Source organism: Hirundo rustica, chromosome 7 (genome assembly GCF_015227805.2).
Source record: "Hirundo rustica isolate bHirRus1 chromosome 7, bHirRus1.pri.v3, whole genome shotgun sequence".
In the NCBI taxonomy this organism is placed as follows: Eukaryota; Metazoa; Chordata; class Aves; order Passeriformes; family Hirundinidae; genus Hirundo; species Hirundo rustica.
Genome location: NC_053456.1, coordinates 9,740,145 through 9,768,033, shown reverse-complemented (window position 1 = coordinate 9,768,033; position 27,889 = coordinate 9,740,145). Strand labels below are relative to the sequence as shown.

The following is a 27,889-nucleotide window of genomic DNA, read 5'->3' as shown; positions in this document are numbered from 1 at the left end:
CGCAGGCTGCGCTGTGGAAGTGCCAACCTGGGCACGGCACAGCGCCTGCCGTGTGCTGAAATCTTGTAGCCAGGCATTATCAAGACATCACCAAAGGAATATCGCTCTGGATGTAGCTACAGTGCTCCAGTGATGCTTGGCTGGAATTATTTTTTTGCCAATCAGATAACTGTAGTCCAGCCAGTTATGGCTGTAAATCAAGAGATAGTTTCATTTTTGGCTCTCTGACTTGTCCTTACTCAGGGCTTTTATCCTGAAAACATCATGCCTTCCAGTTGGAAAAGTCTCCCGACGCTTCAGCACTGTCTAGCAGAGCTGCCCGTCTTGGAAGCACTTCTGTTCTCAGTGTATGAAGAGAGGGTCACAGATCATTCTCCTCCTTTCTGGCATTCCTGGCAGTCAGAGGTTAAGGTGCCCTTCTCAGCATCCTCCTCTGCTCGCAGAGAGCATTGCTGCCTTTGTGCTGCTGCAGAATTAGGAGAAGTCCTGGGAAGCTGCTCTGATAATCTCTGGCGTTCTGCTGAGCGATGGATGGTCTGAAGTGAGCATTCCTGTGGCCTTTCCGCCTTGGGGAGCTTTTCCCTGCGAGGTGCAGTCGGGATTTCCCGAGGCTCGGGTTTACCCGTGCCGCGGCCGGGACCCGGTGCGGGTTTCCACCTGCAGATGGCGCCCGCAGTGCGCCGGAGAGCCCGGAGCCCTCAGGGGTGCGGCCGGCATTTCCCGCCCGGCCTGACCGAACCTAGTGCCGCGGAGAAAGGAAACACGAGTGGAAGCTGGCTCGCTCCCTGTCCCAGGGCCTTCTCCCACCCCAGACAAAACCCACGTTGTTCGAGGTCACCCAGAAAAACAACCCCCCTAATATTTTATTTTTTCAAGTGCGAAGCTGGGCGCTCCACGGTTTAAATCAAGGTGGTTCTCGTCGTCTGTGTTTGTGGGATAAGCTGCTCTCAGGTCTTTGGAGCTGTTCTCAAGGCTCTTGGGCCACGTTACCCTCACAGCTACAACTGGGTTTGCATTTTGTACCTCTGTGTGTGTGTGTTTGCATGGTGTATTTTTCATGGTAATCCAAAGGCACTGGTGTCTACAAGGTGAAATAGCACAACAAAGTACATGTTCTGAACAGCCTTGGCTCAAAATGTGTGGGGTTGTCTCTTCTTATCAAACACAGTTAGAGGCTGACAGGAGGCTGAGTGTGGCCGTCGGAGTTCTTGGGGTTTGTCCAGTGCCTCAGCTCTGGGTTCAGGCCTTGTGTCTAAAAGAGTTTTTATGTAGGTACAAAGCTGGATCCTCTATTCCTGATTTTGAAAGCTTTATGGGATCCATTTTGCCAAGGCATGAATGCGATGCTGTGGACTATTCTTGAGTTATTGCAAGGAGAGGAGCCAGACGAAACGTGAGAAAAATTCTGGACTTAGCACTCTGGCATTTGTGGAGCCATTCAGTGTTCTGTTCTTGGGTATCTGCACTTGCCTTCCTCCAAGACAGCTTTGGAAGATGATAACTAAACTCCTGAACACTGGCTTTGTACCATCAAAATTAACCTTTGTGTACATGCACAGTTTCTTTAAGATTCAGCTCTTCCTTTTATTCATCTCAGGGAGGTAAATGTATTTTTTGCAAGTGAATGCTTTCAGCGCAGACCTTGAAAGCCAAAGGCCTGTATCAGCTATAAGAAATCAAAGCTCAGGAGATATTCTTCATCTAAGAAGCAATTTGTTCTCCAATATTCCATTCTAGAGTATCCTTCCTCCACTGTGCTGTTCCTAAAATACTGGCAGTTCAGAATTTTTGAAAAGCCCTTGCAGATAAAAAAAACTTTAGGTGCAAATATGTTGAAAAAGCCTACAGTTATGTTGTTTGTCAGGTGAAATATCCAGAGGATCCAGTAAGAAACTTTGCAGGTGAAAATAGTATTCTGTAATCTCTCAGTCCCACATAGTTTTACTTGAACTGATTGAAAATTATGTTTAGTAATGGAATAGTCAGGCCAAGGCTGAATTGCAAACAGCTACTTGTTTGGCCTTCAGGATAAAAATTCCAGCTCTGTTGGATGTTGTTGTTCTAAAGTTTGGCATGAAGTTCAGTACTGATGTAAAATGACTAGGAATAAATTAAGAGTCTGTGTTGATAATGAGCTCTTAGGAAGCATTGTCCTAGGGTGGGTTTTTAAATTATCATTTTGTTTTACTTTTTACAATTTTGTGCTCTGTCTGGTTGTTGAAAGGAATAGCTTGCTGAGCATACTGAGTTTCTCGTTTTGGGTTGAGTGACTAAAATCTATGCAGGTTGAAATATTAAGCCAAAACAGGGAAAAAACCCAGAAAATTAAACCTGGTAAGAAATATGCTCAAAGTTGGCAATAATAACTGTACTTTCAAAATAAGGCCAAATCTTTTTTAAAATAACAAAAAGCATGGGACAGGCAACAAAAAATCAGGCCTACTCTTATTTTCATCATCCTTTACATGGCCATTAGCAAGTTCTGAAGCTATAATCTACATTTTCCTGTTCACCTCATTTGTGTAAATGTATTCACTTCTGCACAAAGAGGAAAAAGTGCCCACTGGCAGGAGATTACACGGGCCTTTGTACCGTGGTGCAGGAGCTCCAGAACTTTTGGTTCCTCCTCCTGGCTGGCATCAGGCTGCATCTGGCAGTCACAGACAGCAGAGATCAGTGGAACTGCCAATGCATGGGCTGTCTGTGAAGGTTATCTAGGGACTGCTGGATCCAAAATCTTCTAACAGCAAACCTAGGGGCCTGATGGTTTATCATGGGAACTGTGGTAAAACTCTGTGCATGAAGTCTAGAAGCCCCTGGGTGACCCGGGACCTATCTGCGTTGCAAGAGCGGAGATACTGAAATGGTTCTGCCCAGCCTGGGCCAGGAGCCAGAAAGGCTGGGAAGGGCTGGGCAGCTTGCCTGGGTCGAGTGTGATGCTCTGGAGACTTGACTGCCAGACCTAAGTCAGAAGCAGGGTACGTGAGAGGTGTTTTCCCTGAGGAGGTGTGAAGGACTCTCCAGAGCACGTTGTGGATATCAGTCCCATGGAGGCTCTGGTAGCAGCAAAGCAGCCTGGCAAATCTTGTGGAAGCAATGGAGTTGAATTGCTGGCCAGTGTTACTCCTTTATCTGTTTCTAGGGGGGAATCTATTTTTAGACAGGTTCTATAATGGCACAGAAATCTTCCTGGCAGTTGTGTGAAGGGCTGTATCTATTATGCCATGTTTTTGGGTTTGCATTACAGTGTATTTCTCCTCCAGCTCAAGGTGATTTTCTTCCCTATTTCTTCTCTGCCAAAATCGCTTGACAGCTGGATCTTTTCGTTAAACCTCCTGCAGCGTGATTCACTATCTAAATGCTCCCTATAAAATCTCAAGTCTTGGCAACACAGTGCCTTTTTTTACAATTGCCAGGAGCTAGCTTCCTATCACTGGTTTATTTGGGTGGGTTTATTTTTGTGTCTTTAAAATACGTTCCTTTAATTCCCTGTATATGCTTAATGCTGTCCCCATGGCAGAAAGGGAGACAATGAAGCAATTTAAGAAATATATTTTTTTACTTCTGGAGGTTATGGAAAACAGAATTTATATTGCATGGTGAATTTTGAGATTTTGAACTAATTTCTTTTTGAATCAGAATACAGAAAATGTTTCCTAAAAAAGATAAATTCTGGAATTTTTCTTCAAGGCCCAAAACTTCTTAAAGAGAACACTGAAAAATTATAGTACTGACATGCTATACAAACCAAGTACTAAAAATATATTCAATATGGTACTGTTGTATCAACTGAATAAGCCTAGAGCTGAAACAAAAGGTATTACCTCTGATAATTTCTGTGAAATAGACCCACTTAAAAAAAGCACTGCTGTTCTGTCTGACCTGTCTGTGTTGATGAAAACCATCATCATCTAAAGGCTTTTAAAACTTTCTGGTCATTTTTCTTTGTGCTCTTCTTATTGGCAGGTCAGTGGGTTATCAAACTGTGCCTTATCGATTCCAGAAGATTAATTGCAGCAATGTCCAAGTCTCCTTTGTAATGAGGGTGGACTGGTACTCTTCAGTTTCCTGTAGCTATTGATAACGGGGTGACACTGGGAATCCCATCAGCATTTTCACTTTGTGATTCTGTTCCAGTGCAGTAGAAGGAGCTGCCCCAGGCCAGCCAGTGATAGCCTTAGGAAAATGGCACAACTGGTTATGACATTGTTGCCGATCACGGACATGCTGCTTTGCAGACACTGGTAAAAAGGAAATTTAATGTAGATTAAGCCAGTATCGGGGATTTGTGTGCAGTAACAGGGCAAAACAATTTTCAAGGACAGATTTTAAGTATTTGTTATCACTGTGCAAACTTTCTGGAAATAGACTGAGTTCCATTGACCACTCTGCTGCACAAGATTTAGAACAAAATCACACTTCCAATTTCAGTTAAATTGCTTATTATTAACTTGTTCTGAAGAGTGGAGAATCCAGTTTGGTGGCTCTACACTGCAGAGAAGCTGCTTGGCTGTGTGATTGTGCCTCTCTTCTTTCCCTATCATGGACCTCTAATTGTCCAGATGAAGGATGTTATCTTAGTCCTTCATCAGGTGTTTGAATTGTCTAAAAACTAAACTTGCATTTTGAGACTATTGCAGAGGTTTTATACTGATTATATATAAATTGAAAGTATTTAACCATCTTTTTATTGCATGTAAACTTATTTTTAAAATTTATTTTCCTGTCATAGTGCTCAGATCTCAATTTCCCCTATATAAAGATAGGGAAACCTCATTGGATTTACAGAGTTCTTTCAGAATTACGCATGTGAAAAGGGACAAAAATCCTAATGTGCAAATAAATAATGCACTTGTTGATTCAGTGCTTGTAACCCAGCCATTAATATTGCCCTCCATAACTGTGGTCTGCGAGGTCTGGTTCTGCATAACTGAGTCCTAAGGAAGCACTGTTTTGTGTCACTGTGGAAATGGCTTCTGGTTTGAGGCATTTAGGCACCTTTGTTTAGCGTCTGGTTCTGAGCACCACTGCATGCTGAAACACAGAGCCCTCTCCTCCTTTCTGCTAGGGAGAGAAAGTCTAAGGTTGACATGAGAAAAGCAGGCAGAATTCTCATGCCTCTGCATTTGAAATGAAGCTTGTTTGGAGAGAAAGAAATTGCAGAATTTGCAAGAAACCAGGAACCGAGACAGGAGTGTCTCCGAACTGTCAGTGAGTGTGTGCACATATGTTAGTTTAGCATGACTGCCTGTTTTAGTATGCAGCTGATAGAATAGAAACCACTGCATGCTCCTGAACAATGGCGCTGGCTCCTATTTACGTGTGGCTCTTATTTTTATCAGGGTATTTTGTCCAATGCATGAGATTTTGTTAGTGCTGTTTTTTTTCTGTGCAGCCTTTGTGACACTGGTGAGATCCACAGCTTTACAGCAAACAGAGCTTTGCTGTTGCCACTTCTGGAGTAATGTCAAGGCTCAGTTCAGAAGTGCACAGCCTAAAAGGGTGGTTGTGACTTGTTAATGTCAGGGAATGGGATGTGCAGCCTTCTAAATGTTCTAAATGTGTCAGCTGAAGTGAGTGTGCTGCTGGATGGAATGAAGGGTGTTCCTGCTTGGAGAGGAGAGATGGCTGAGAGCACTGAGGTTTTGCTTCTGGATCCTGGTTATTTTACCAGCAGCCAGGATTTATATTGACAACCAGAGCCTGAATTTGTCAATGCCCACATATCAAAGTTGAGTGCAGGAAGGACTGGAAACCTGCAGTGCTTCACGGTGGGAAAGGGTCTGGTACCATCTCAGTCTTATTTTCTGTTATCTTCTTGGGTTTGTTTTAGAACAGACCTAATTGAAACCTCTTAAATCAGAGGTAGGCATTTGTTCCCACCAAAAAAAAGTGGCTCAGATAAATACTACCCAGTCAGGAATGCATTCGCACCGTTTGTCCTTTGGGAAAAAATAACCTTTTCTGACTCGGGGTGGAGAGCTGCTCCTCCCAGTTCCAGGCCCCTTCCCAAAGGATTCACAGTTTTATCCTTGCCACAGCACAGCCCCTCAGTGCACGCTGAGTGATGGGCACTGCTCAGGCTCCCCTGCACCGTCATGCACTGAAAACCAGGCAGGAGAGAAGCAGCCCCACAGCACGGCCAGCGCTGTGCAGCCACGCTGAAACACCAGTCATCTCTCCCGAGTGTACTCCCCCTTGGGATGGGGAATTGGGTCAGTAGGTCATTTAACCGTTGCAAATTTAGTTTTTTTTTTTTAAAGTTGCATGTAAATGTGGGGCAGAAAAAAAAATATATATATTTCAGAGCACAGAGCAGAATCTGATTTGTGTGCTAACATCAGGATGTGAAAAAAGGAGATTATTTTGGGATGAGAATGCTGGGAGGAATGGTACTTGCTGTTTGGACCTGCTGGACATGCCTCCAGGGTGGGGTTTGGCACAAGGACAGCAGGCAGAGAGAGATCAAAAGACAACCCAAAGAGAAATTCTCTCATCTTTGCTTTTGTCTCATGTCGTGGCCAGTCTTATCCTTTGGGGGATGATTCGGGATTTTTGAAGGGAATTGGATAGGGAGAAGGAAGGACTCAGCAACACTAAATGAATACACTAGAAAGCTGTCAGGATTTTTTAATAGTAAAAAATACGGTAGATGTTGACTACAGAGGCAATATCTCATATGCCTGCAATATTCGTGGAGATCTAATGCTTGCCAAAAAATCAGTACATTTTATAGCATGAAAATTTCTGGTGGGAACGCCTCTGTACCAGATCTCTCACTATAAGTCATTATTAAGTTATTTTTATCTCAGATCATGTGTGGCCCCCTAATAAGAGCCAGAAATAAAACCATGATATCTTTCTAAATCTTTGTTTTGCTTATGGAGAAGCTGAATTGAATTTCATTCACACAGTTGAGCACATTTTTAAAATGCACCCATGTATGACTGCCTTCTGGCCAACATGAAAAATGTTAGTTCCTGTCTGGAACTTTTCTGAAGTATAGGAATAAGTCTGGTATAAAATAAATAAAATGGTCTGTTGCTTCCAGGGTAGTGAAACTTAGTTCCATTTTTCCTCAATACAAGTATGCAATGCATCTTCCTAGGTGTTAACAGGAAATTTTAATCTTTTGAAGTTTTAGGGAAGACAAAAGCCTTTAGTCCATCCTGCTTTGGTGGCACCTCTGAAGAACTAATTTGATGGGGAAGAGACACGGACAGTTCACATGTCAGGGAAGTAACAGTGGTGAAAATTTGGTTTATAAACCTGATAAGATTAGGAGAATGGTTTCTACTCATTTGAAACAAATTCCAGCATGTAAACCATGACAGAGAGATGAATTCATATTGACAGCGAAGAGATTCTGAATCCAAAAGGACTGTCCTGCTGACTTGTTCCTAAAGATGCTCAGCTAGAACAAGGAGGTGAAGTAAAAAATTACTTCAATTTTAATTGAAGCTGGGGGAGACTGTTTTATTATTGTAGATAGCAGAGGGTCATTCTCCATGCAATAATCTGATGTCCAGAGAGCAGAGAGACGAGGATGGCTGCTATCTGAGTGGCAGAAAGGTGGTGTGTTACCATTCCTGTTCACAGAGTATGTTGAGAAACCTCCTTTTGCCAAATGGAGATAGCCAAATTGTGAACAGAAGTGTTGGGGTTTTATTCTAATTATGTGTTTGTTTCTGGCAGTCAGTGTACTGAAGTGTAAGGTTTGTCCTGGAAGGAAAGAGATTTTTTTTTAAGTGAACCATTTATAAGTGATTCTTTGCTACAAGTTAAATTTAACAGGGCAAATTGGAGGGACCCAGAAGAACACCAAGGGGCTCCCTGCTTCCCTCTGAATCTCGAGGGAATATAGACCATGCTGGGACATGGCACCACAAGATGTGATGCTCTCCCTGAGAGCATCTCCTGCATTACTCTCACCTGGGCTGGTGCAAGAGAGCTGATGCAATGCAACATGTCAGGGAGGAAACCTGCATTTCAAAGGAGCAGCAGCAAAAATTTAATTAAATCTCTGCATCCTTCCTCAGGTAGCAGCAGTGCACTGACCATGCTAAAAGGATGTGGCATATCTTCGTCAGTTTGCTTGTCAGAGGTGGCCTTTCACTTATGGCAAAAAAAAAAAGAGTTCACTGCAAATCTGAAGGTCCTGTGGTGCATGAGTGGTACACTTACCTTTTTGCAGCAGCCTTTGCTGTATTTTGTCATTTATTACCAGAATGAGAGAATGATTGTCATGTGATGTATATGCAGCACTGTGTTGCGCTCTGGACTGGTGGTCTCAATATTCAGCTGTGAAGAATTCTTAATAAGTGGAAAGATCAGTAAAATGTGAGTCAAAGTTTTGCCTGATTTTCTTTGGTTAAACATTATCTCATTCTATGAACAGTCCCATGCCACTCCAGATGGGCTTCAGGAAAGGTGTTATAACCTATCTTCACATTAATGGAAATAAGAGCATAGCTGAGTCAGGGGAGTGATTGTGGGGGAAATGGAGAGGAAATGCTTTGCTGTCTTATTTAAAGTAGGTTTTATAGAAATATAGGCACAGAATTCACATTCTCACAAGTTTATATCTGCTTTTGTTTTCAAGGCAACCATGATGCCAGTTGTACTTGGTGCTGGCTTTCCCCAGTGCTGCTGACAGTCCAAAGCCTTTTAATACTGTTGTTGCTGTGTCTTTGAAATCTCCAGACCGTGAGCATGATATTAAACCCAGAATGCCTGGAGTTATTTCAATTCCATAGACCAATTGGGCTTGATAAAGCTGTCATGATTGCACTCAGGTCTGTAGGGTTCAGCAAAGATGTGATCTGAGCTTTTGGGACAGAAAACAATACCATGCCCTCCTGGATTGCTGCTCACCTTGGAGCTGCTCCATGTTTATTTCTCCACCTGCCTTCCCTTTTGCCGCTATCATAAAGAAGTTGTGGAGCTTTGCTGCGAACCACCTGGGTTTTTTGATATTAATCATTTAAGAAGCTTTCAAAAGGAGCTGCATTTCACTCCTGACAGTTTGCCTTCTTGTGCTCCCTTGTCATTTTCACAAAAGAAAATGTTTTCTTCATTTGTGCTGAATTTCAAAGGCTCAGTTACCGTGCAGTCACTTGAGCAGCTCTCGGTTGTACACTCTGCAAGTCACTCAGTTATGAAATTGGGCAGTGATAATTCTGTTTTAGTTATGCACTGTGCTGCATAACACCTGGCAGTATGAGTTTGGATTCATGTTTGGCACCAGAAGTGCTGTTTTGTTGTCTTTGTTGTCCTTTCCTTGCTGCTGCTCACTTTCACATTCCTGTTCCTGTACAAGGATGTTCACAAAGTGAAGGGGCAAAGCTATTTTCATGTATATTACCAAGGATAAAATACTAGAATAAAACCTAACCAATAATCATCAGTTTCAAATATCTTCCCTAATTCTTATAGATACTTGTAAAGATCATGAAATATTGAAACAGCAGGAGTATTTAATTGCATTTCAATATTCTGTTTGGATATGCTTTTACCAGAGGAGCAGTGAGATGGCAGAAAAAAACCCCTGAAATATTCTTATAAGCATAAAATGAGCCTACCTGTAATTTGCTTTCTGGGCTGTCTGCCTCTCTTGGTCTCAGGATGACATTGAAGATGGCTAAGAAGTGGCAATCTTTGCCAAGCAAGCTTTTGTTCTTTCTGTACTTGTACTATGTACACACAGACGTGCATCTATATGTCTTTACACACTTCTTAATATTAGATGAGGTGTGTGATCTTAAATGTAATTTAAAACATTGTTTCACTATCTATTTCACTGGCATTTCACTGAATAATAGTTGTGATCACACTGGAGTTGATTAGCATGATTGTGGTAATGGAAGTGTTTTCTACTTGATGTATGAGTGCACTCCTGATTGAGATGAGCAATTGTTGGGATGAAATACACCATAGCCAACATTTTGTTTGAATCTAAAGTAAGCACTCAATATGAAATAGCACAGAGGAATTCTTTTAGCTAATGTATTCCCAGCTATTAATTCTAATCTTGCTTATTTATTAGTTTGGAGGTCTAAAGTAGCTTTTAATCAATTTATTTGGCATTTCAGCAGCTGATGTAATGTGTAAATGTCACTCGTTTAAATTCAAATAATAAATTCATTTTGGTTTGTATGTCAGCCCTGAGGAAAAAATCATAAATAAAAGTAACAATACATGGAAAGATACCTGGTTCTTCACAATGGTCAGTGAGGATTCTAGGTTGTATCATGGGAATATTTTATATCTGATTAATGCTGAAAAATGCCATATGCTTATATTTAAAACATATATACAATATATTATACGTAATACACAATTCAATGAAATAATGGAATTACTGGAGGTGCAAAGTAGTCAGTATCTGCATGATATCAGTGCAAGGAGAACTGGAGTGAAATTGTGACAAGAAAAACTGAAGATGAATTGCCATATTTAAGGGAAAAACAGTCTGAAGAGGAAGGTGCTGATGGAAATTTCATTGGCCTGGATATTTTTTAAGAAGGTCTGAAGAATTTTCCATTTTAATGTATAGTGGAGAACAATCTTGTACTGACAGAGCGAGTGGCTGCATGAGCTCAGAGAGATGTTCTGCCTGTGACTTCTGTAACTGTAATTCCTGGTAAGTCTGTTTTGAATTAGAGCCACAGAGCACATGTAAGAATATAAGTCTTGATTTGATTATGTGCAATTCAAACAGAATAAAATCACAACTAATATTAGATCATCGTATGCACTTAGCCTTTGCCCTACTTAAGGGAGGAGGAATTTTGACAAAGATGGATGCTTTCTTAAACTCCAGATTTATTTATCAAAGAAATGTTTCATTGTGGTCACTTATTTTAGCTTTAGAATATCAAGTTACTAAAGATATCATTCTCCACAAAGGCCTGACTGTGAGATCACTTAACCTCAACAAATACTGGAGCTAATTTTAATGAAGTAGCTTGAGCAAAGAATCTGATAACAGTAACTGAGCTTCATAATTAAGGATAGCAAGAGTTCATAAGGCTTGACAGGGACTGCAGGATCAGCTCCATATTTATCGTTTTGCCCATGTGAATTGTGCTGCTTTCTTTGGGCAGGAGTTCTACTCGCTGTCTATGCACAGAGCAGGTACCAGTCCTCCAGAGTTCTATTTTTAACCCTTTGCCATTTTTTCTCTCCTGTGATCTTGGGGAGATGGTTAGAAGGCTGACCCAATTCTCCCTGAAGTCAGTAAAATCCTTTTTACCGTTTTCAATAAGAGATGGATCAGGCTTTGAACTTTGTTTCGACATCCCAACTTCCCAGCAGGAGTGTTGATACAGATATTTCATCTCTGGGACTGAAGAGTGGAGTCACAACTCTAAAGAATATAAAGGAGATATCACATCAGAGAAAGCCTAATAAGTCTCCTAAACTTCAGCCTGCAGGCATAATAAGGGATTCACATCACTTGTCTTTAGTCAAGAATATCAGATCTGAGCTAGTCCTCTTTCTCTCTCTAGTTGGCACTTCCTGGCCTCCAGAGATGCCATCTCTTCCACATCTTTTTCATGGTAAAACCCAGGTGACAAAGATCCCTGAATCAATCCAAGGAACTTTTGCCTGGAACTGCCTTGCACAGCCCCAGAACTTAGTCAGTTCAGACTGGTGCTGCCTCATTCCCCTTATCTCAACATCTGCTTGGGAAGTGAAGTCTAGAGTATGTAGTTTGTGTTTATTGTGATCATGGATCTGACCACCTGCCCTGTTCCTCCCCTCAGGTTTCTCCTGATGTTTACAACCAACATCTTTCTCTGGCTGATAGGAATGGCTCACAACACATTGGAGAACTTGGAGACAGTTACCATGAAAATCCCTCAGATAAAAATAAACAGCTGTGAAATAGTGTGCAGGGATAGATTGTTCTGGAAAAAAAATTTCCAGATTAAGGGCATGAACTGCCCTGGACTACCACTAGACACAGCTATTTTCAATGTAATCAGCCCAGAAACATGCAGCAATAAACTACCTACGTGTGCAGTTCCTAGCAGTAGATAAGAACAACATGGAATAATTTTCTGTAAAAGCACATGGGCCAAAACTAAAGTGCTGCACTAAATTGATTGGTACTTTAAAAATGTGATGAAGAGCACAAAAAGATATATAGATATATAGATTATAGATACAGATATATAGATAAAGATGTCCTTGTGTTTTTAGATTTCATTATTGAAATAGGTCATTATGCAAAGATTGCTCTACAAAGATTATTAAGAGATATGAGGTGAAAGTTGGTTTTATGCATGAAATGGTGCAGAAGTGTGGAATATCAGTTAGCAGTTCACCAAGAATTTCAAGGGTTTTCACATGACAGTTCTCTCATGGGTTAATAAAATATTAAGAAAAAAATGCCACGCAACCCTAAAAATTCAGAAAGTATATCATTGTATGACTCATAGATTAATTTTTTTCTGGATAACTTGTGCAATTATTGTTTGTGAGGAACTAATCTCCACAGATAGAGTAGAGATGCTTCATGGGATCTCCCTTCTGTAGGGATTAGTCATTTTTGGTGTCACATTCTGCAGGATACTACAGAGAACTTTCATGGATCTGCATTTTGCAAAAAGGGGACAGCCATGGTTGTCCTTCTAGTAGCAAAAATTTGCTTTTGCAGTTATATTAGATCTTACCTTCTTCCAAAATTTTGAATCGTGATGCCAGTTTGCAGATGTGCCAGATCCTGCATTCCTGACAGATCTCAGAAGGGTTGGGAGTCTGAGCTAATCTCTTTTGGCTGGGGATGATGGGACAAGGAGGCATTTCATGCTTTTCTTCCTTGTAGAACTTAATTCTCTCTTGGATTCTCACCCTGCCTGTTCCAGGGTCATGTCACACCAAAAAAGTATAAAGTGCTTCAAACAAATAAAATAATGGTCTGTACCCCAAGGAGCTTACTAACGAGAGCAAGCTCAGGATGAAAATGTAGGGAGCAGGGAGGTGCAGTGCAGCATTATAGCACCAACCAGGATGCAGCTCTCAGGTTCAACAGTGCTTTGGCTCAATGCTCGGAGAGAAACAGATGTACAAGTATTTAATGTGTGTAACAATGTCTGGTATGATTTATGTGCAGTTTAAGCAAACAAACAGAAGAGAAGTAGAGCAAGCCCTCAGCAAATGAGTAACCTCTGGCTTGTTTGACCTGTGCTGTGTGTACATCTCGAGAGCTGACAAGAGAGGACAGTCCTTTGATGAGCACATCAAGCTCAGGAGTTCAAGGCGAGGGTGGGTAACTCCTAAATGTAGCTGCTTATCTGAAATGTATCTAAATCTCTTAAATTTGCAACACTGGGCTGGAAGTCTCTCAGCACCAGGCCTTCCTTCTAGAATAGCAGGAAAATAACCATTAGTTGTTTTTCCTATCATAAACTGCACCTGTTTTTAAAATCCAGACACTTACCTGTGGCCTCAGTGGACAAAGACAGAAAAAGAGGTGAAGAAAAATTCTCCACACTCAAAATTCACTGTGTTCAAGCCTTTTGTGCATGACACATTTATGCAAACACATCCAAAATTAGGTATGCATTCTTCAGGGAAGCACCCGTGTATGCTGACAGTGCCTGTCACAGCCCAGGGAAGACATTGAGTGTGGCTCCTTCCACACCCAGTCAGCTTCCCTGCAGAAAATTCCTTTGGAGAACCTTGTGCTATGCAGAGGGGCTGCTGCATCTTTTATAGTCAGAGCCAGAGCCTCTGTTGAGGCCAGTCTGCATCCTTTCTCCCCCAAAGACTTGGGTCCAGCCTACACCCTTTTCACCAGTGCATTTACATCTGATCACTGTATCAGTGAACTTCTCAGCCACAGGTGATTCGACATGGCATGTGCTGGAGTCAGTAAACTGTAATGGCTTTCAGCAGAGATGGCCCTAAATGTCTTAGGCACAAATGTAGCAAAGCTGTGTCCGTACAGTATTTCAACAAAACTGTTTTGTGTCCCAAGTCTGTGCCACAAGGAGAGAGGGAAAGCAGTTACAAGTACACTAAATAATACATATAAAAGCATGAACAGGCTTCTGCTCAGGCAGCTGGACTGGTGTGTGAGCTGTCGTAGTGGTAATGTGTGAAAAATCGTGCTAGCTTTGGCATCTGCTCCAAACACTATTGGAAGAGGATCATTCAGAAAGGATACTGTTAAGTGAAACTGGACCCTAATTCAGATTGCATTAAATAGAACATTTTTTAACAAACTCTCAGCTAAAGAGGTTTCCAGAAAAATTATTATTAAAACATAAATTTTTGCTGCTGTTAACAGCCTAACCATTATAGCAGTAGCCTGAAAGTGAGAGAATAAAAATTTACTATTGGTAAAAAAAACTGTCTCAAATATGTTCTTCACAGTCCAAAAGGAGAAATGCAAATGCCAGATATTTATAATCAGCCCTCAGAAACTGGGAAAATGAACAGTGAATGAGATGTTTTCTTTTTTGCTTTTTGTAACTGGAAATATTTTCCCCCTTTAAACACTTGGAGGTCAGTGGTCCCTCTCTGTATTGAACATTTTCTCAAACAACAACTGTTGACTGTAGCAGGATATTATCCAAGTAGGAACAGCATGGCTTGATTCATGGCTTTTTATTTTTGACAGTGTTCATGTCAATGCTCAGAAGTACGTGTGTGTCCACAGTGTTCAAAGGCATTTTGTGTATATGCATTAAGTTAATACATTTTTAAACCAAGGAGGATTTTGACAAGGAAGGTGCTACAATTCTACTATTGAAGCAGAGGTTAAAATTCCCAGTGAGAGCAGTCTCAAGACAATGCCAAGCAGTTCCAAAGATCTGGCCCAGTAATGGGCACACCCTTAAACTGATATCTTTGTCTCTCCTTATTTTTGTTAAGTGTTGAATACCAAAGAGCTATTGGCCTCATCTTGAGTGAAGAAAGCTTTTATATGACAGCAAGGGCTGGCTCTGTTTAGTTTGCTAAACACAGCTGGCTAAGGCATAGCTCTGTGGTTCTGGAGAAGATTACTGCATTCACTTTCCATTTCTCCTGTTATTCATGAGACTCCCTGGTGTATTAGTTGAGTAGTGTTTTCCAGAGATGTGAAAAAGAGGGAGAAAGGATGGGCAGGTAGCTTGAAACTGGAGGTAAGTTGGATGGAGTTCCTCTCTCTTACTTGACAGTCTGGCATGTCTTGGGTACATTCATTTGCTTCTGGGTTCTTCAGTTCCCTCTCTGCAGAGTAGGAGTCAAACACCTCACATCATAAAGGCCGTGGCTGTGGGTAAATCTGTTCAGGACAGGGCAGTGTTCAAATTAGTGTGTAATGCAGGGCAGGTGCATGCCCTGGGCAAACTGGAAATGAGCATTACATACTGGCAGCTGCAAGCAATTCACATGGACTCACTCCATCTAGAAATATGGTGCAGAACAGTAGGCAAGAGCAAAAATACATTGAAGGAGCTTGAAGACATGGTGTATCTCACAGAAGCCAGTGAAAGGCAAGTATTTCTTGGGGCTGAGACATCACTGGCTGGCTAACATGATTACGTGCTGTAATGTGAGAGCAGTTGGGAGGCCATTGCGGCGAGCTGGTGGCTGAGTGTCACGTGAGGCGCTGTGGCCTTCTGAGCTGCTGAGTCCCACTTGCTTCATTGCATTATCTTTGAGAAATTGCAGGGAACTTGGAAATGAACAAGTGGGACGTCCTATTGCTGTGCCTGGCAGGATTGTGTTGGAGTGGTGTGTTTCAAATAAGAAATTATTTCATGTGTACTCAGGGATTAGTCTACGTGGCTTTATACTTTCTCCTTTCGCAGATGGCAATGCCACTAGGAAATACTGCTATTGTTTTAGAACTCTGGTGATCACTTGCTTTCGTGCCTTAAGCATAAAGAGCCTCTTTCAGGGGTTAACTTGCCACAGTTGTATTACTCATGCTGTGTTTCTTGCTTTGTTTGCTGGTAGAATACATACACCAATGCGGACAAGCTCTTGGAGGCTGCAGAGCAGCTGGCTCAGACTGGGGAATGTGACCCTGAAGAGATCTATAAAGCAGCCCGGCATCTGGAAGTTCGGATTCAGGACTTTGTCCGGAGGGTGGAACAGAGGAAGCTTCTCTTGGACATGTCAGTCTCCTTCCATACCCACACCAAAGAGGTAAGATGTGCATGAGGGAATTTTGCTGTGTATTGTGGAGTGCTACAAGAAGCTGTCTCAGAATACTCAGATCACAGAGAAAAAACATTTTCACCACACAGGGTTGCTATTATCCAGTTCATTTCATGCATATGAGTTACTGTTGTAAAGAGGAAATAAAATGTGAACTAAATGTAGGAATGTCAGAGTACACTAAAATAAGGTGAGACCATATCGAGAGGTGCTTAATCACATCTAGACTGTATTGTTAGAAAGCAAGAATTCTCTTGTAGGAACGTGAGTGGATATTAACACTTTAAGTATAAACATGCCTCTGAGGATTCCATTTAAATGTACTGTTAATTAATGTATCCAATATCATTATGTGTTACTAGAAATCTTACATTGCTTAATGAGGCAGACTTGACTTTTCAAAACAATTGTTAAAGAAAAAACAGCCACATACTGATACAGTGAATCAGTGAGGACCTGAATAAATGCTGTTTGGTATAATTGAAAAATATCCAGAGATAAGACTGACTTGCCAGAGGAGATACAGTGGACAGGACATCAAATGGGAGGCCACTGGGGATGTAATTAAAGCATACTTCACATTTTCTGCAGTCCAAAGGCCATTCAGTGGTGAGTGACTTTTAAAGATAGGGTTTCTGCTGTGAGAGATGGAATTAGTCAGGATAGTTGTTTTCATGCTCTGCAGCATGTGTTTGCGAAAGCACACTTGATCAAGAAGATACTCTGAGAAGCTGAAAGCTTTGCCTGTGCTTGTTGATTTACATGTTACAAACAAGTAGCATATATCAGGCTTCAGCATGTTGGGGAGCCCCTGAAGTAGAAGGTACATGCATACATTTATTTATGTTTGTATGGAAGATGGAGTTAACAGCAGCATGTACATTATAGTTGTTGGTACATGAATGTTTTCCTTTTACGTCCTGTTTGTGCAATATACTAAAATATAGTTAGCTTTCAGCTTGTGGATAACGCTGTTGTTCCCAGAGTTGCTCAAACACTTGCAGCTATCCTGGTTTGCCACTGGGGAAACTTAATTGGTTATTTCCTTGGTAAAAATATTTCATAACAGTTTCCTGCTGTGATTAACCTTGATTCACCCATGCAGGTGATGACTGGTAAAAAAAAAAAGTTACTGGTATTGTGTAGCCTAATTTAGCTTTGGGAAATGAAACCTCCCTGTATGAAGGGGTAGGGATTGCAGTGCATTATACTCCTGTTCTTCAACAAGAGGGGAATTTGCCTGCTCTACACACCTGGTTTTAATGAGCTCTGTTTTGGTGAATAAAAATGCAGATATATAAAAAAATCACATTTTTAAAAAATTATTTTAAAAACCAGTGTTCTGTGATAGCATCAATGCTGTTCTCGAGATGTTAAGAGTAGATGCTAAGTCTTTGCCTCATTAATGTTTTCCCATGAGACACATTGGTTCTGTGATGTCTTTTTGGAAAGTTCAGTAATTAATTCATGTCATTTTTAAGGAGATCCAGAGTGGATGGACTGTGGGCACCTCTCTCCTATAAAGGTCCCTTCCTACCCAAACTATTCTATAATTCTATGACTCCCTCTCCAGAGGGACAAGGGAGCTGTAGCATTGCTGGGACAACAGCAAAGTCATGGTGGACACAGGAATCCATGTCCATCATAATGAATAACAGCCATTGGGCTGGGCTGATAAAGTTCTTCAGTCTCCAAGAGTTCCCCAAAGTCTGAAGGTGCCCAGGAGCTCTGTGAGGAGAAGTTTTCATTTACTTACCCCTGTGTTAATTCACTCCTGTAGGGGCCAAACACTGATTTTCTGCAGGTTCAGTGGTGTTCAGTGTGTGCCACCACCTGGCTCCTTCAGTGACGTTTCTGCACCGGTGAAACTCACACAAGTCATTATCTTGGGTTTTTTTTGCCAAAACTCTTTTAAGTGAGGAAGTTGCTGCGGTTTTAGTGTTTGTCTGCCAGCTGTGGGAATCCCCACAGACACAGTGAAATAACAAAAGACTGCCAGGGGAGAATTGCTACAAAGGGCAAAGTGTTACAACAGGAGAACCTTAACATGTACTTATATCTGTATTTGCCTTTTTATGCTATAAGTAGATTGGCTTAGGTAGAAATGGGTCTTTGCTTGGCCCTTCTTGTGTATTGTAAAATGGCAAGTTAACCAATGTAATTGTCATTCTTCAATATGAACAATAGAACAGGTAAATTTAAATAACAGATCAGTCTAAATCACAGCAGAGGTCAAGGCAAAGAATCCTTTTGCTGCAGCAGCAGTAAGAGAGTGGGAGATCTGAGGTCCGTTCCTGGTGTTTACCAGGAGCCATTCCAGTCCTGGTGCTCACACAAGCCTCCCTTGCCCTCCCACCTGCCGTGCTGGGCCTGAGGCTGGACTTGCTTTGGCCATCCAAAGCCATCACCTGGGAGTGTCTTGGAGTGAGGAGAAAGCAGTTTGGTTGCCATGTTAACCTGTTTAACACCTGACGTATTTTGCATTATTCTAAAAGACGTTATCACTTAATAATACCCATCATTATTAATTTCATCCTTTGTAGTTCTTAAAACTATTACTTCAACTATGAACAGCTCTATCTTTTATGTCCTTGGAAATGGAAAATAGTTCCCTTCATATTTTTTTGGCTCTGATATGGAAAACTATGGCCTGGATAATTTTTCATTAGAGCTTCACAAATTCTCATTATTTCGTGTTGTATTAATCTTTTGAGACACTACTGTTGAAATGGGAAATAAGGTAGAAAGAATTAGTCTTACTGACACTTTTTCTTTTTTTGGAAATATTCTAAATATCTTACTGCAATGAACATGTTTGGTCTGACAGTCTTCCTGGAACAGGTGAATTGTGTTTCTGATGTGTTAACTCCCAGGTGTGGATGAGTTCACTGACTGTGAACTTCTCACTGCTTCACCTGTACTCTGCCCACCTCTTCATCTCCACATGCGACTGCTCAGACTCCCACAACCTGAAAAACTTTTAACTGCTCCTACTTTTTTTCTCTTATCAAAGAAATGTTTCCTTTTGTAGTCAGTCTTCCTGTATTTTCTTCAGGACAATAGGTAGTGTTGAATTAGGGAGTCATTTAAATGTCATTACCCCATGGGTAATGTAAGTTTGGAGTGGCTTTTTCATACTACAGTAGACTTGAATCACTGCTTATTTCATGTGAAAACATTAAAGAGGATCCCTTCTGCTAAACACTGACTCATGCAGTTGAAGGAATGTCAAAAACACAGTCAATTAGGCATAACAAAAATTTTGATGGGTTTTTTTAAGGGACCTTATTGAACAATACATACAGAAGGCTGAAACGAGGACTTCTTGGTGTGGTAATAACACTTTGGAGGCATAAATTTGAAGCAGTTCTGTAAGTGATTGTTGGTGACATAACTCTTGAGTAATGTAGGTGTCCTATTGCCGTGCCTATAAACGAGATTTTGTGTGTCCCACTGTCTATAGCATTCATTATACTTTTCTAGTTTCTAGTCAATATTTTCGTACCCTTTTGGACCAAAGCATTTCTGATGTGTGAGCAGAAAGCTGGTACCATGGGGATCAAATCCAATTATCTGTGTGGCAGGGTAAAGTTATAAATTATTATCACTGGGATAAATGCATTCAACAGACTCATACCTGAATAATTTCTCTCAGGATTAAGAGTAATTGAATTTAGGTTCTTTCTTCAAATCTGAATCAATTATTGTCAGTATTGTTGGATCTTGCACTTTTATCACAAATCTCATGATAGTTGATGTTTTTCTGTGAACTTTTGGCTTTAGGATCAAATGATGATAGAGGACTCTCTTGGCTGGCATTTGATTTTGTTTAAAAGAGAATATTTCTTGAGCTTCCTGGAGAAGAGGTTGCAGATGTCATAAAATCACACTCTGAATGCTCAAAACCCTCAAGAAACATAAGAAAAACATCTTGCAATTCATTGTCTGAATCTTAATATTTTAATGTCTTGCAGTTTTATACTTAAGGTTCTGCAGTGTATTTTACGTTTCCAAGTATTAAAATATAGACCAGAAAGAGCACTGTGACCACTTCTATATCATAAAAAAGTTTTTAGATCCTCTTGTGTAATTAAGGGATGACTTAGGTTGTGTTACTTCTCATACTGGCTGGTGATGTAGTTGCTAACCTAAGAATGAGAGGAACTTCACTGAATTTAGATCCATTTATAGTATATGGGCCTTAACTAACTATGTATATAGGCCAGAACTAAAACAGTTCTGCAATTGTTTCATAGCTCTTTGGAGCATGGAAAGCATGTCTTATCACCTCTAGGTTTCTCATTTCTCAATGGGCCTCAGATTACCAGTTCTGTGTCGAGTCCACAAAAAAAAAAACAACAAAAAACAGAGAGACGGAGAATTGTGTTTGCAGATCATGTGCCATGTGCTGTGTTGTTCTTTAGTGGTGAGAAGAGCAGGAGGACAAGGTGCTCAGGGAAGGCACTTCCATGTGGAACCTGCCATGTCTACCTGGCCCACAGAATGGGGAATGAGTATCCTCAGAAAATATTTGAAGTTGAGAAAAAGGAACTGACAGATTCCTATCAGGTTTCTATGAACATGTGCAAACTGGAACTTGGCAAAGGTCTTCTGAGTGACCAAATTTGGGAAAATTTTCACATGAATGACATAATGTGTATTCTTGACATCAAGGCTAAGCTCTGGAAAATTTCAAACCCTTGCTTAAAAGCATGGAGGGTCTGGAGCATCTCATTTGAGCAGAAATGAAACTAACACAGGCAAAATACCTTTTCTGTCCCTTCTTCTCATTCTGGCCCTTTTACCTCAAAATTCAATTTCAGCCTCAGGCAGACGCCTGGTATGGAAAGTTTCACTCTGAAAATCTTGTCTGATAATGCCGTGAGAAAGTGAGAGCTAAATCCTAGACCATTAAGGGTCAGACAGCTTCCTGCATTATAACCTATATTATTTGTGGTCAGCAGGTCACCTTGGTCACCCCAGAGACATCAGTGGGGTTACTCAACCGGGTAATGAGCTGGGTCTGCCCTATCAGTCAGGAACGGTAACTGTGTTTTATTGCAGGCACTGCTAACTTAATTTCACTTGATAACCAAGACCTGTGAAATTAAATTTTCTCTGCTTGGGTTGAATATTGTGATTAGGAGATTATTTCAGTGCAGATCACTAATTCTGACAGGGCTTGTTCTTCACTTCGAGGCAGAGCTGCTGGGACTCAGGGAGCAGAAAGCTCACGGGACTGAGGTCAGCTGCTATTGACTCCCATCAGAAGAGTTGACAGAATGTATCCAAGTTAATCATGGAGCAAACATGACAGTGGTTCTGGGATATCTCCTGTAATCCTGTCACTCACTGTGAATTGACACAGGAATCAAAGTTAATGTTACTGAACTTAAAAATTTGTTGTTTGATTTTTACTGCTAATATTGACTTTCCAGAGCAATTGCCCACTAGATAATAAAGATTTGTGATGCAGGGGATATTCAGTTTAGCAACTCCACTTGCTGGCAGCTTCTGGAAGTTCTGAAAGGTCTTGTTCTTTGAATATGTGTTTGTCTTGAACACTGCTCCTATCCTGGACAGCACTTTTGTTCCTTTTCTCATGTTATGTCCAGATTAAAAAAAAAAAAAAAAAGGCATGGAACATTAAAATGACCCAGACTGTCTCAACTGCCCAAAAAATATTCACTGAGTGTCCAATTCACACCTCAGCATTTTCAGTGTTAGAATGAAGCACTGTGTGTCTTGTTCAAAAGCTAGAAATTTTGTCCTTCACTTGCGTAATATAAACAGTTGAGATATATGCACAACAGCATGCAAAATCAAACTTTGAAGGTATTGTCCCTCCTCTCACAGCAGAGCTGTGAAACATCAAATCTTATGCTTCCTATTAGTATGATCATGATTTTTGCTGGGAGCTGAATCTGTGTGGCGTGGTGCTAGATGGATGCCTAGACTTAGTGATGTTAAAGGTCTTTTCCCACTTTAATGATTCTGTGATTCTATACTTCTAAGTAAATGCTGTTTCGTTGTGTTTGTTTGGTGTTTTTAAGAAGTGCTCAGTTCCTAAACATTCTCCTGTTCCCATCAGAGGTGAATTTGCAGGCAGAAATTAGAGGATGTGGTAGAAGTGAACTGCCAGAGGTGCCCATACAGGAACACACGTTCTGTCCCTTGCCTGGGTGGCAGATTCCTTGGAGAAGGCAGAACACATGTCAGCTTATCATTCTGATAACTGTAGCTGTGGAGAGGGTTCTGCTGGTATAAAAAGTGTCATTTTTGTGTGACCTGTATCGAAGTACACTCTGGGTTATCAGCAACCAGATACCACGAAGCAGCAAAATAAAAGCAAATCCCTCTCCAGCTCCAGAGGGTAGACTCTGGCCTGGACCAAAATGCCAACATTCACCAGTCATTAACTTCGGTGGGTTTTATGCAGAGGTAACTTTTGTCTGTAAAGCTATCAAAGATCTGGGGCTGAGGAACCAGGACAGCTGGGGTGGTACCGGGTGCCCTTCTTTCCTGTCCATTTGTTGCCCAGAGGCAAGGTTTTTTTTTCTTGAAGGATTAAGTAGCTGGGAAAGAAAAGAGCTGTGGTATTCTGGCAGCACATCCTGCTCTTGAGCAGGGGAGTTTGAAGCACAGCCAGACCACTAGTGAATAAAATTCTGCCATCTGTGATGCCAAAAGATTGGTAGAAGATTCTCATCAAAGTAATGATAATTAAATGCTTGTAAATGCAGCCACATAAACCAAATGCCAGGAAGTCAAACCTGTGCATGGAAGAGAAGTTCTTTCTGTCCTTCCACCATGTGCTAGCCAAGGGAGTCCTGTCGACTTTGTTTAAGTTGATACTTTGTTATCCCCATTTTTCAGGCCATTCACCAGCATTGTTATAGACCAATGGCTCCACTCAAATATTTTCCTTGGCTTTTGAGGCCCTTGCATGTGTTTTGTGTGCTGTGGAAATGGGTCTCCAGCCTGTGTGCCTCACTCTGCAGATAACAGTGGTTCGTGCTGCAGCTGAAAGGGAGTTTCATGAGCATCTTTAAACAGGATGTGCCAACTCTCATAAAACACTCTTTTATTAGACACATATCTGCCTGTTCTGATTTTCTGAAGCTGGGGAAGATGAGCTTCTACCAGTTCCAGTGTGTGGGCTTCAGTGCTGTGTACAAAGGCAACAGAGTGGGCAGCCTGCAATAATTTGTGCACTGAGTAAATCTTCATCGAAGCTATACAGGTACACTCCTGTAATTCACTCATCACTCCAAAGACACGTTCTGTCTTTCACCTGAAGTACATCTATGCGCTGGAGTCTATTTAACTAGCTGAAAATGGTGTCACTGGAGTGGTTGAAGTCAATGGATCCAACAAGACTGCCTGGTTAAAGAAAAGTCGTGCAGTTTTTTCAGTCCTTAGCAAGTTTCAGAATGATTCAGAATTGTCACAAATTATTTATTTCTGTGAATCCCAGGGCACAGTGCACGAAGTTACACAAAAGGCTCAAAGCAGCAGATCAGGGTGAGACTATGAGATGCAGCCACTCACTGGAAAAAGCACAGAGGGAAGAGGTGCTGCAGCTTCCATTTGAGCAGTGATGTTTAGAACCATTGAACAATATACAGGAGAATGTAATGGTACCTGCATTTATTTTAGTAGACGGCTGCAATTGCAGTGTGGGAAGCTTTTCCTGCACCAAATTGAACTGTATCACACTGGTGTACAACTAAGTAAATATTCCAATGTAGGAAGAACTTTTCTAAGCCAGTATGATCAAGTGTAGAGTTTGATTATTACAGTTACTGAAGTTAATTACAACCAGATTCCTAATAACAAATAACATATTAAAATACTAGAAGAGGAACATGTTACAATTCATGATGGTGGCAGAAGAAGCATAGAACATGTACATTTGATTCTTGAGTTATAAATCAATTTTCTCTCCTGGATCAAATTGTCCCTGAATTATGTTTACATGACCTTGGACTGGGGATCTGCATGCTCCCTGATGTAAGCCAACCTACCCAAATCATGTTTCCCTTGAGAGGAGATTATTTTGTGCTATATCAATCTGGTCCATGCAGGACTTGGAAAAAGCATCAGATGTTTAGGCAGTGCAAATCCTTTTGCCATAGGCAAGGTTACTAATTAAAAAGCCTGAGCATGCAGAAGCACCAGATGCAGCCCAACCAAGGATGAATGTCAAGAAATTGGCGAAGAAAAGGGAAAAAGCAAAAAAGAGGTTAGGGGGAGATGAGATGGGTTTTTTCACAGAATGTTCCCTTTCCACTTGTCATTTCTTCCCAAGCGGTTTGGTGGTATCTGACAGCATAAGGTCTTGCAGCAGGGAGTCTCATGAGTTGTGTCTTCCTGTGGAAGTCGTATATTGTGGTATTTCTTGCGTAGTGTCTGGTCATATCCCATCCTGTCACCTTTTATTAGGTGTGATGCCATTATGTGACACTTTGCTGTGTTTCTGTTGACGTTTTCCTGAGAGCTTGAACGTCACTTCAGACAATGTTGCTGAAATATTCTTCCAATTTAGAAAAACCCTCGGTTATTTCAACTGAAACAGGACTGGATGCAGTCTAAGTGTGAAAAAATACCAGCTGATGAAGGATAATTGTGCTGGAAAGTTTTATCTTCGCCACCATGTTGGTGTGGGGACAATTTACTAAAGGCTGTGCAGTCAAGCTGGATGTAGGAGAGCATTTGAACAGATGCCTAAATGCAAGTGCAGACCGAAGTTCTGCCATAAATTAACTTGAACTTGGGATCTGTGTGACTTCCTCGGGCATATCATGACAGAGCTAAATATTATTGCCATAGAATGGGCTTGTAAGAGCCTGGCATAAAGGCAGAGGGAAATAGGGCTGATGGGCATCTCTCTCTGCAGCAGTTCTGCTTGTGTGTTTTGGGGGATTTTTTTCAGCCTGCCCTTGGTCTTCTGAACACTCACACTGCAATTCACGGAGTGGCAGCAGGGTCCTTGCATGTCACTGAATTCTTTTGCATTCTGCTCTAGTCTTCATCACTGTGATAAATGTTCTTTACCCGAGTTGTCATAAGCATCCTTTTGGGGCCTGCCCTGCCATGCACGATGCTTCTCTGACATAGTGAAGGGGTAGAACATACACCCTGGGAAGTTGCTTGTTTCCATTAACATCCTTGTTTTGAAGACCAGCAAAGATGTTGTACAACAGTAAATCTCCTGGATTGAACTGGTTCTTTGCACTGCTCCCATAACTCAGTGCTTTTAAACTGCTTTCGAGGGGATTGTAACTCATCTCTGTCATTTACAAATGGGCATATTAAATGGGTGTTTAATAGTTATTCCAATCATGCAGGCAAGATTTTCTTAGCAATCTCTTTAGGTTTTGGATTTTGTTTAAAGTGGTTCCTTTTTCCAAGTCATTAATTTTTAGGTAGCAGGCGCAGTTGTCCTTCAGACCTCCAGTTAAGTGGTCTCACTAAGTACTTGAGCAAAGTGAAGGGTATTTCATCAGAAAGTAGCTGGGAATAAATAGGTGTATTGTCTCTTGGGTGGAGGGAAACTGCCTGTGTTTCATATCCCAGAAAGATGCAAAAGCTGTGGTCAAAATGCATAAGGGCGCCAGATGCTACCCCAAAAGAAAGGAGGTGTGCTGTTCTTCTTTCCTGCTGTTCTCATAATCAGAGTTTTCTTGTGTAAAGCCTTGATAAATAAAGCTTCAATTGTGGAGCCATTATGGACCATCTGCATCAATGTCTTAGGGATAGGTATTTACCTGAGACTTCTCATAGCTAGCAACTATGACATTTTTATATGTCATTTACGTGAGTCAGGTTTGTGTCAGATCTCTGATAGACTTAATTCAGGTGCTACCACTGATGCATTGGCTTCTCCATATCCAATTAATCACACCAAAGCATCAGTTGAAGGAAGAACAAAACTTACTTTTGTGATACTTCTGTATTGTTTTCTAGGATTCTGTATTTTTTGTTTAGTACCTGTTAAGTAACATAATGCAGAGTTTATCTCCTTTTCTGGACACATGCATGACTGGAAAATTAGTGAAAGTCATCACAGGTGGATGTGGAAATACTGCCTCTATATTTGGAATATCTGCATGTATCTGTATAGACGCCTTGCATGGGGTCAAGTGGTACCTTAGTAATAGTTTGAAGTATATGTGGGAATGGGACAAGTACTCTCAAATTTTGTTCATGCTAAGAATAAAATAAGTCAATTTCTGCAGATACAAAATAAAAGTTTTGCTGTGCAATGTGTCAGATTTCAATGGGAACAGTTTCTTTGGTCTAAGCTCCCTAGCTTAGAGTAGGTCAGTCACAGCATGGACTGGAAATGCACAAGGTATCCAGTGATTTGGGGCTTTAATTGTCAGGATTTCTTTAATCAGTCAAATACTTGCACTGGAATGAAACATCAGCCCTAGAAGGGACTGATTTTCCTGGGCAGTGACAATGAGCATGATTTCTGTTTTATGATTAACAGCTGTTCTGACTGGGCTGTTGCGGTGACATGGAACTGGTCTCTTCGTTGCTGTGGCATTCACAAGTGGGGCTTGGTAGCAGTTTCTCAAAAGTGCTATTAGTTGTAGCACATAACCCAGGAGGTTTTGGAATTGGGTTCCTATTGTGAATTGTTCCTGAAAGGTCTTTCTAATCTTATTAATACTGACTGATTCTTTGTATTAGGGTTTTCCAGGGATTGGTGGAGTCTAAAGGATTAAAGGCCCGTGAGTCAAGGATGACCTAGATTCTGATAGATTTTATTATGCAAATCCTTACAGTCAGAGGTCATTAGTGGAAACATCTGAAGCTAATATGAGTTAATATATTTGAGTGCTCTTTGAAATTAATGAGTGTTTCAGTTCCAGGTGAATACAATACAGTTTATGTTTAAGTATTTTGGAACTGATTTAGAAGCCTACTCAAAAAGCGGAGTAAGATCTTAAATGTCCAATGCTCCTTTTGAAAAGTTGGGTTCTGGAGAGACTTTTGAGCACAGGATTTTCCTCTGAAGGTTGGAAACTTTCTCCTCTTCCCTAACATGATAATTTCAAGAAAACAGCAGATTCCTAATAATGAACAAAATTTCTGATTTCACTTTCATTCTTGTGAAGAAAATTTCCAGAGCTTTTTTAAGTTCAAAAAGGAACTAAGAACTGGAAGAAGTTAAAAAACTACTGGCTTTCCCACCTCAAAACAGAAAGATGATTTATACACATAGCTATTTTTCTGTATTTAAAAAGTGCTCTATTACTTGAAGATCTGATAAGCAGAAAAAATACTCCTGAGCAACCTGGTCCTTGTCTGTTTCAGTCCAGCTGTCCCTACTGTTTGAGTGGGTGCAGGGATTGGATCAAAACCAGGAAGATTCTAAATCTAATTAACAGATAAAGGAAATAACTAATGCATTTTCCATTATGGTAGCTTCCCCAAGTTCCACACATGGACCTCAGACCACCACTGAAAAAGCCCTCTATTTGACTCGTTAAATATGTTTTCATTTTTTCACTTATTTCTCATACCTATCCACTTACATTTGTTTCTTTGATTAATGGTTCCTCTTTTATACTATGTCTTTTTCCCAAGAATGTGAAAACATGTAAATATCCCAAGCAAAGACATTCCATTTCGGGCCAGTAGTTGGGTAGGCCATTATGATTATAATGTTTATGGATAAACAGAGGTGTTTACCCAAAGTATTCAAAGCTGACTC

General features: G+C 40.9%; 1 protein-coding gene across 8 annotated transcripts in view; it reads left to right on the top strand.

Moving 5' to 3' along the window:
- The window catches only part of KALRN (kalirin RhoGEF kinase), a 472,211-nt gene that overhangs the window by 258,470 nt on the left and 185,852 nt on the right, over positions 1 to 27,889 (top strand). For all 8 annotated transcript variants that reach the window (XM_040069425.2, XM_058421255.1, XM_058421256.1 and 5 more), the window contains exon 11: positions 15,958 to 16,149. In XM_040069425.2, the coding sequence (XP_039925359.1) occupies positions 15,958 to 16,149 (192 nt within the window). The remainder of the gene's footprint in view (positions 1 to 15,957; positions 16,150 to 27,889) is intronic.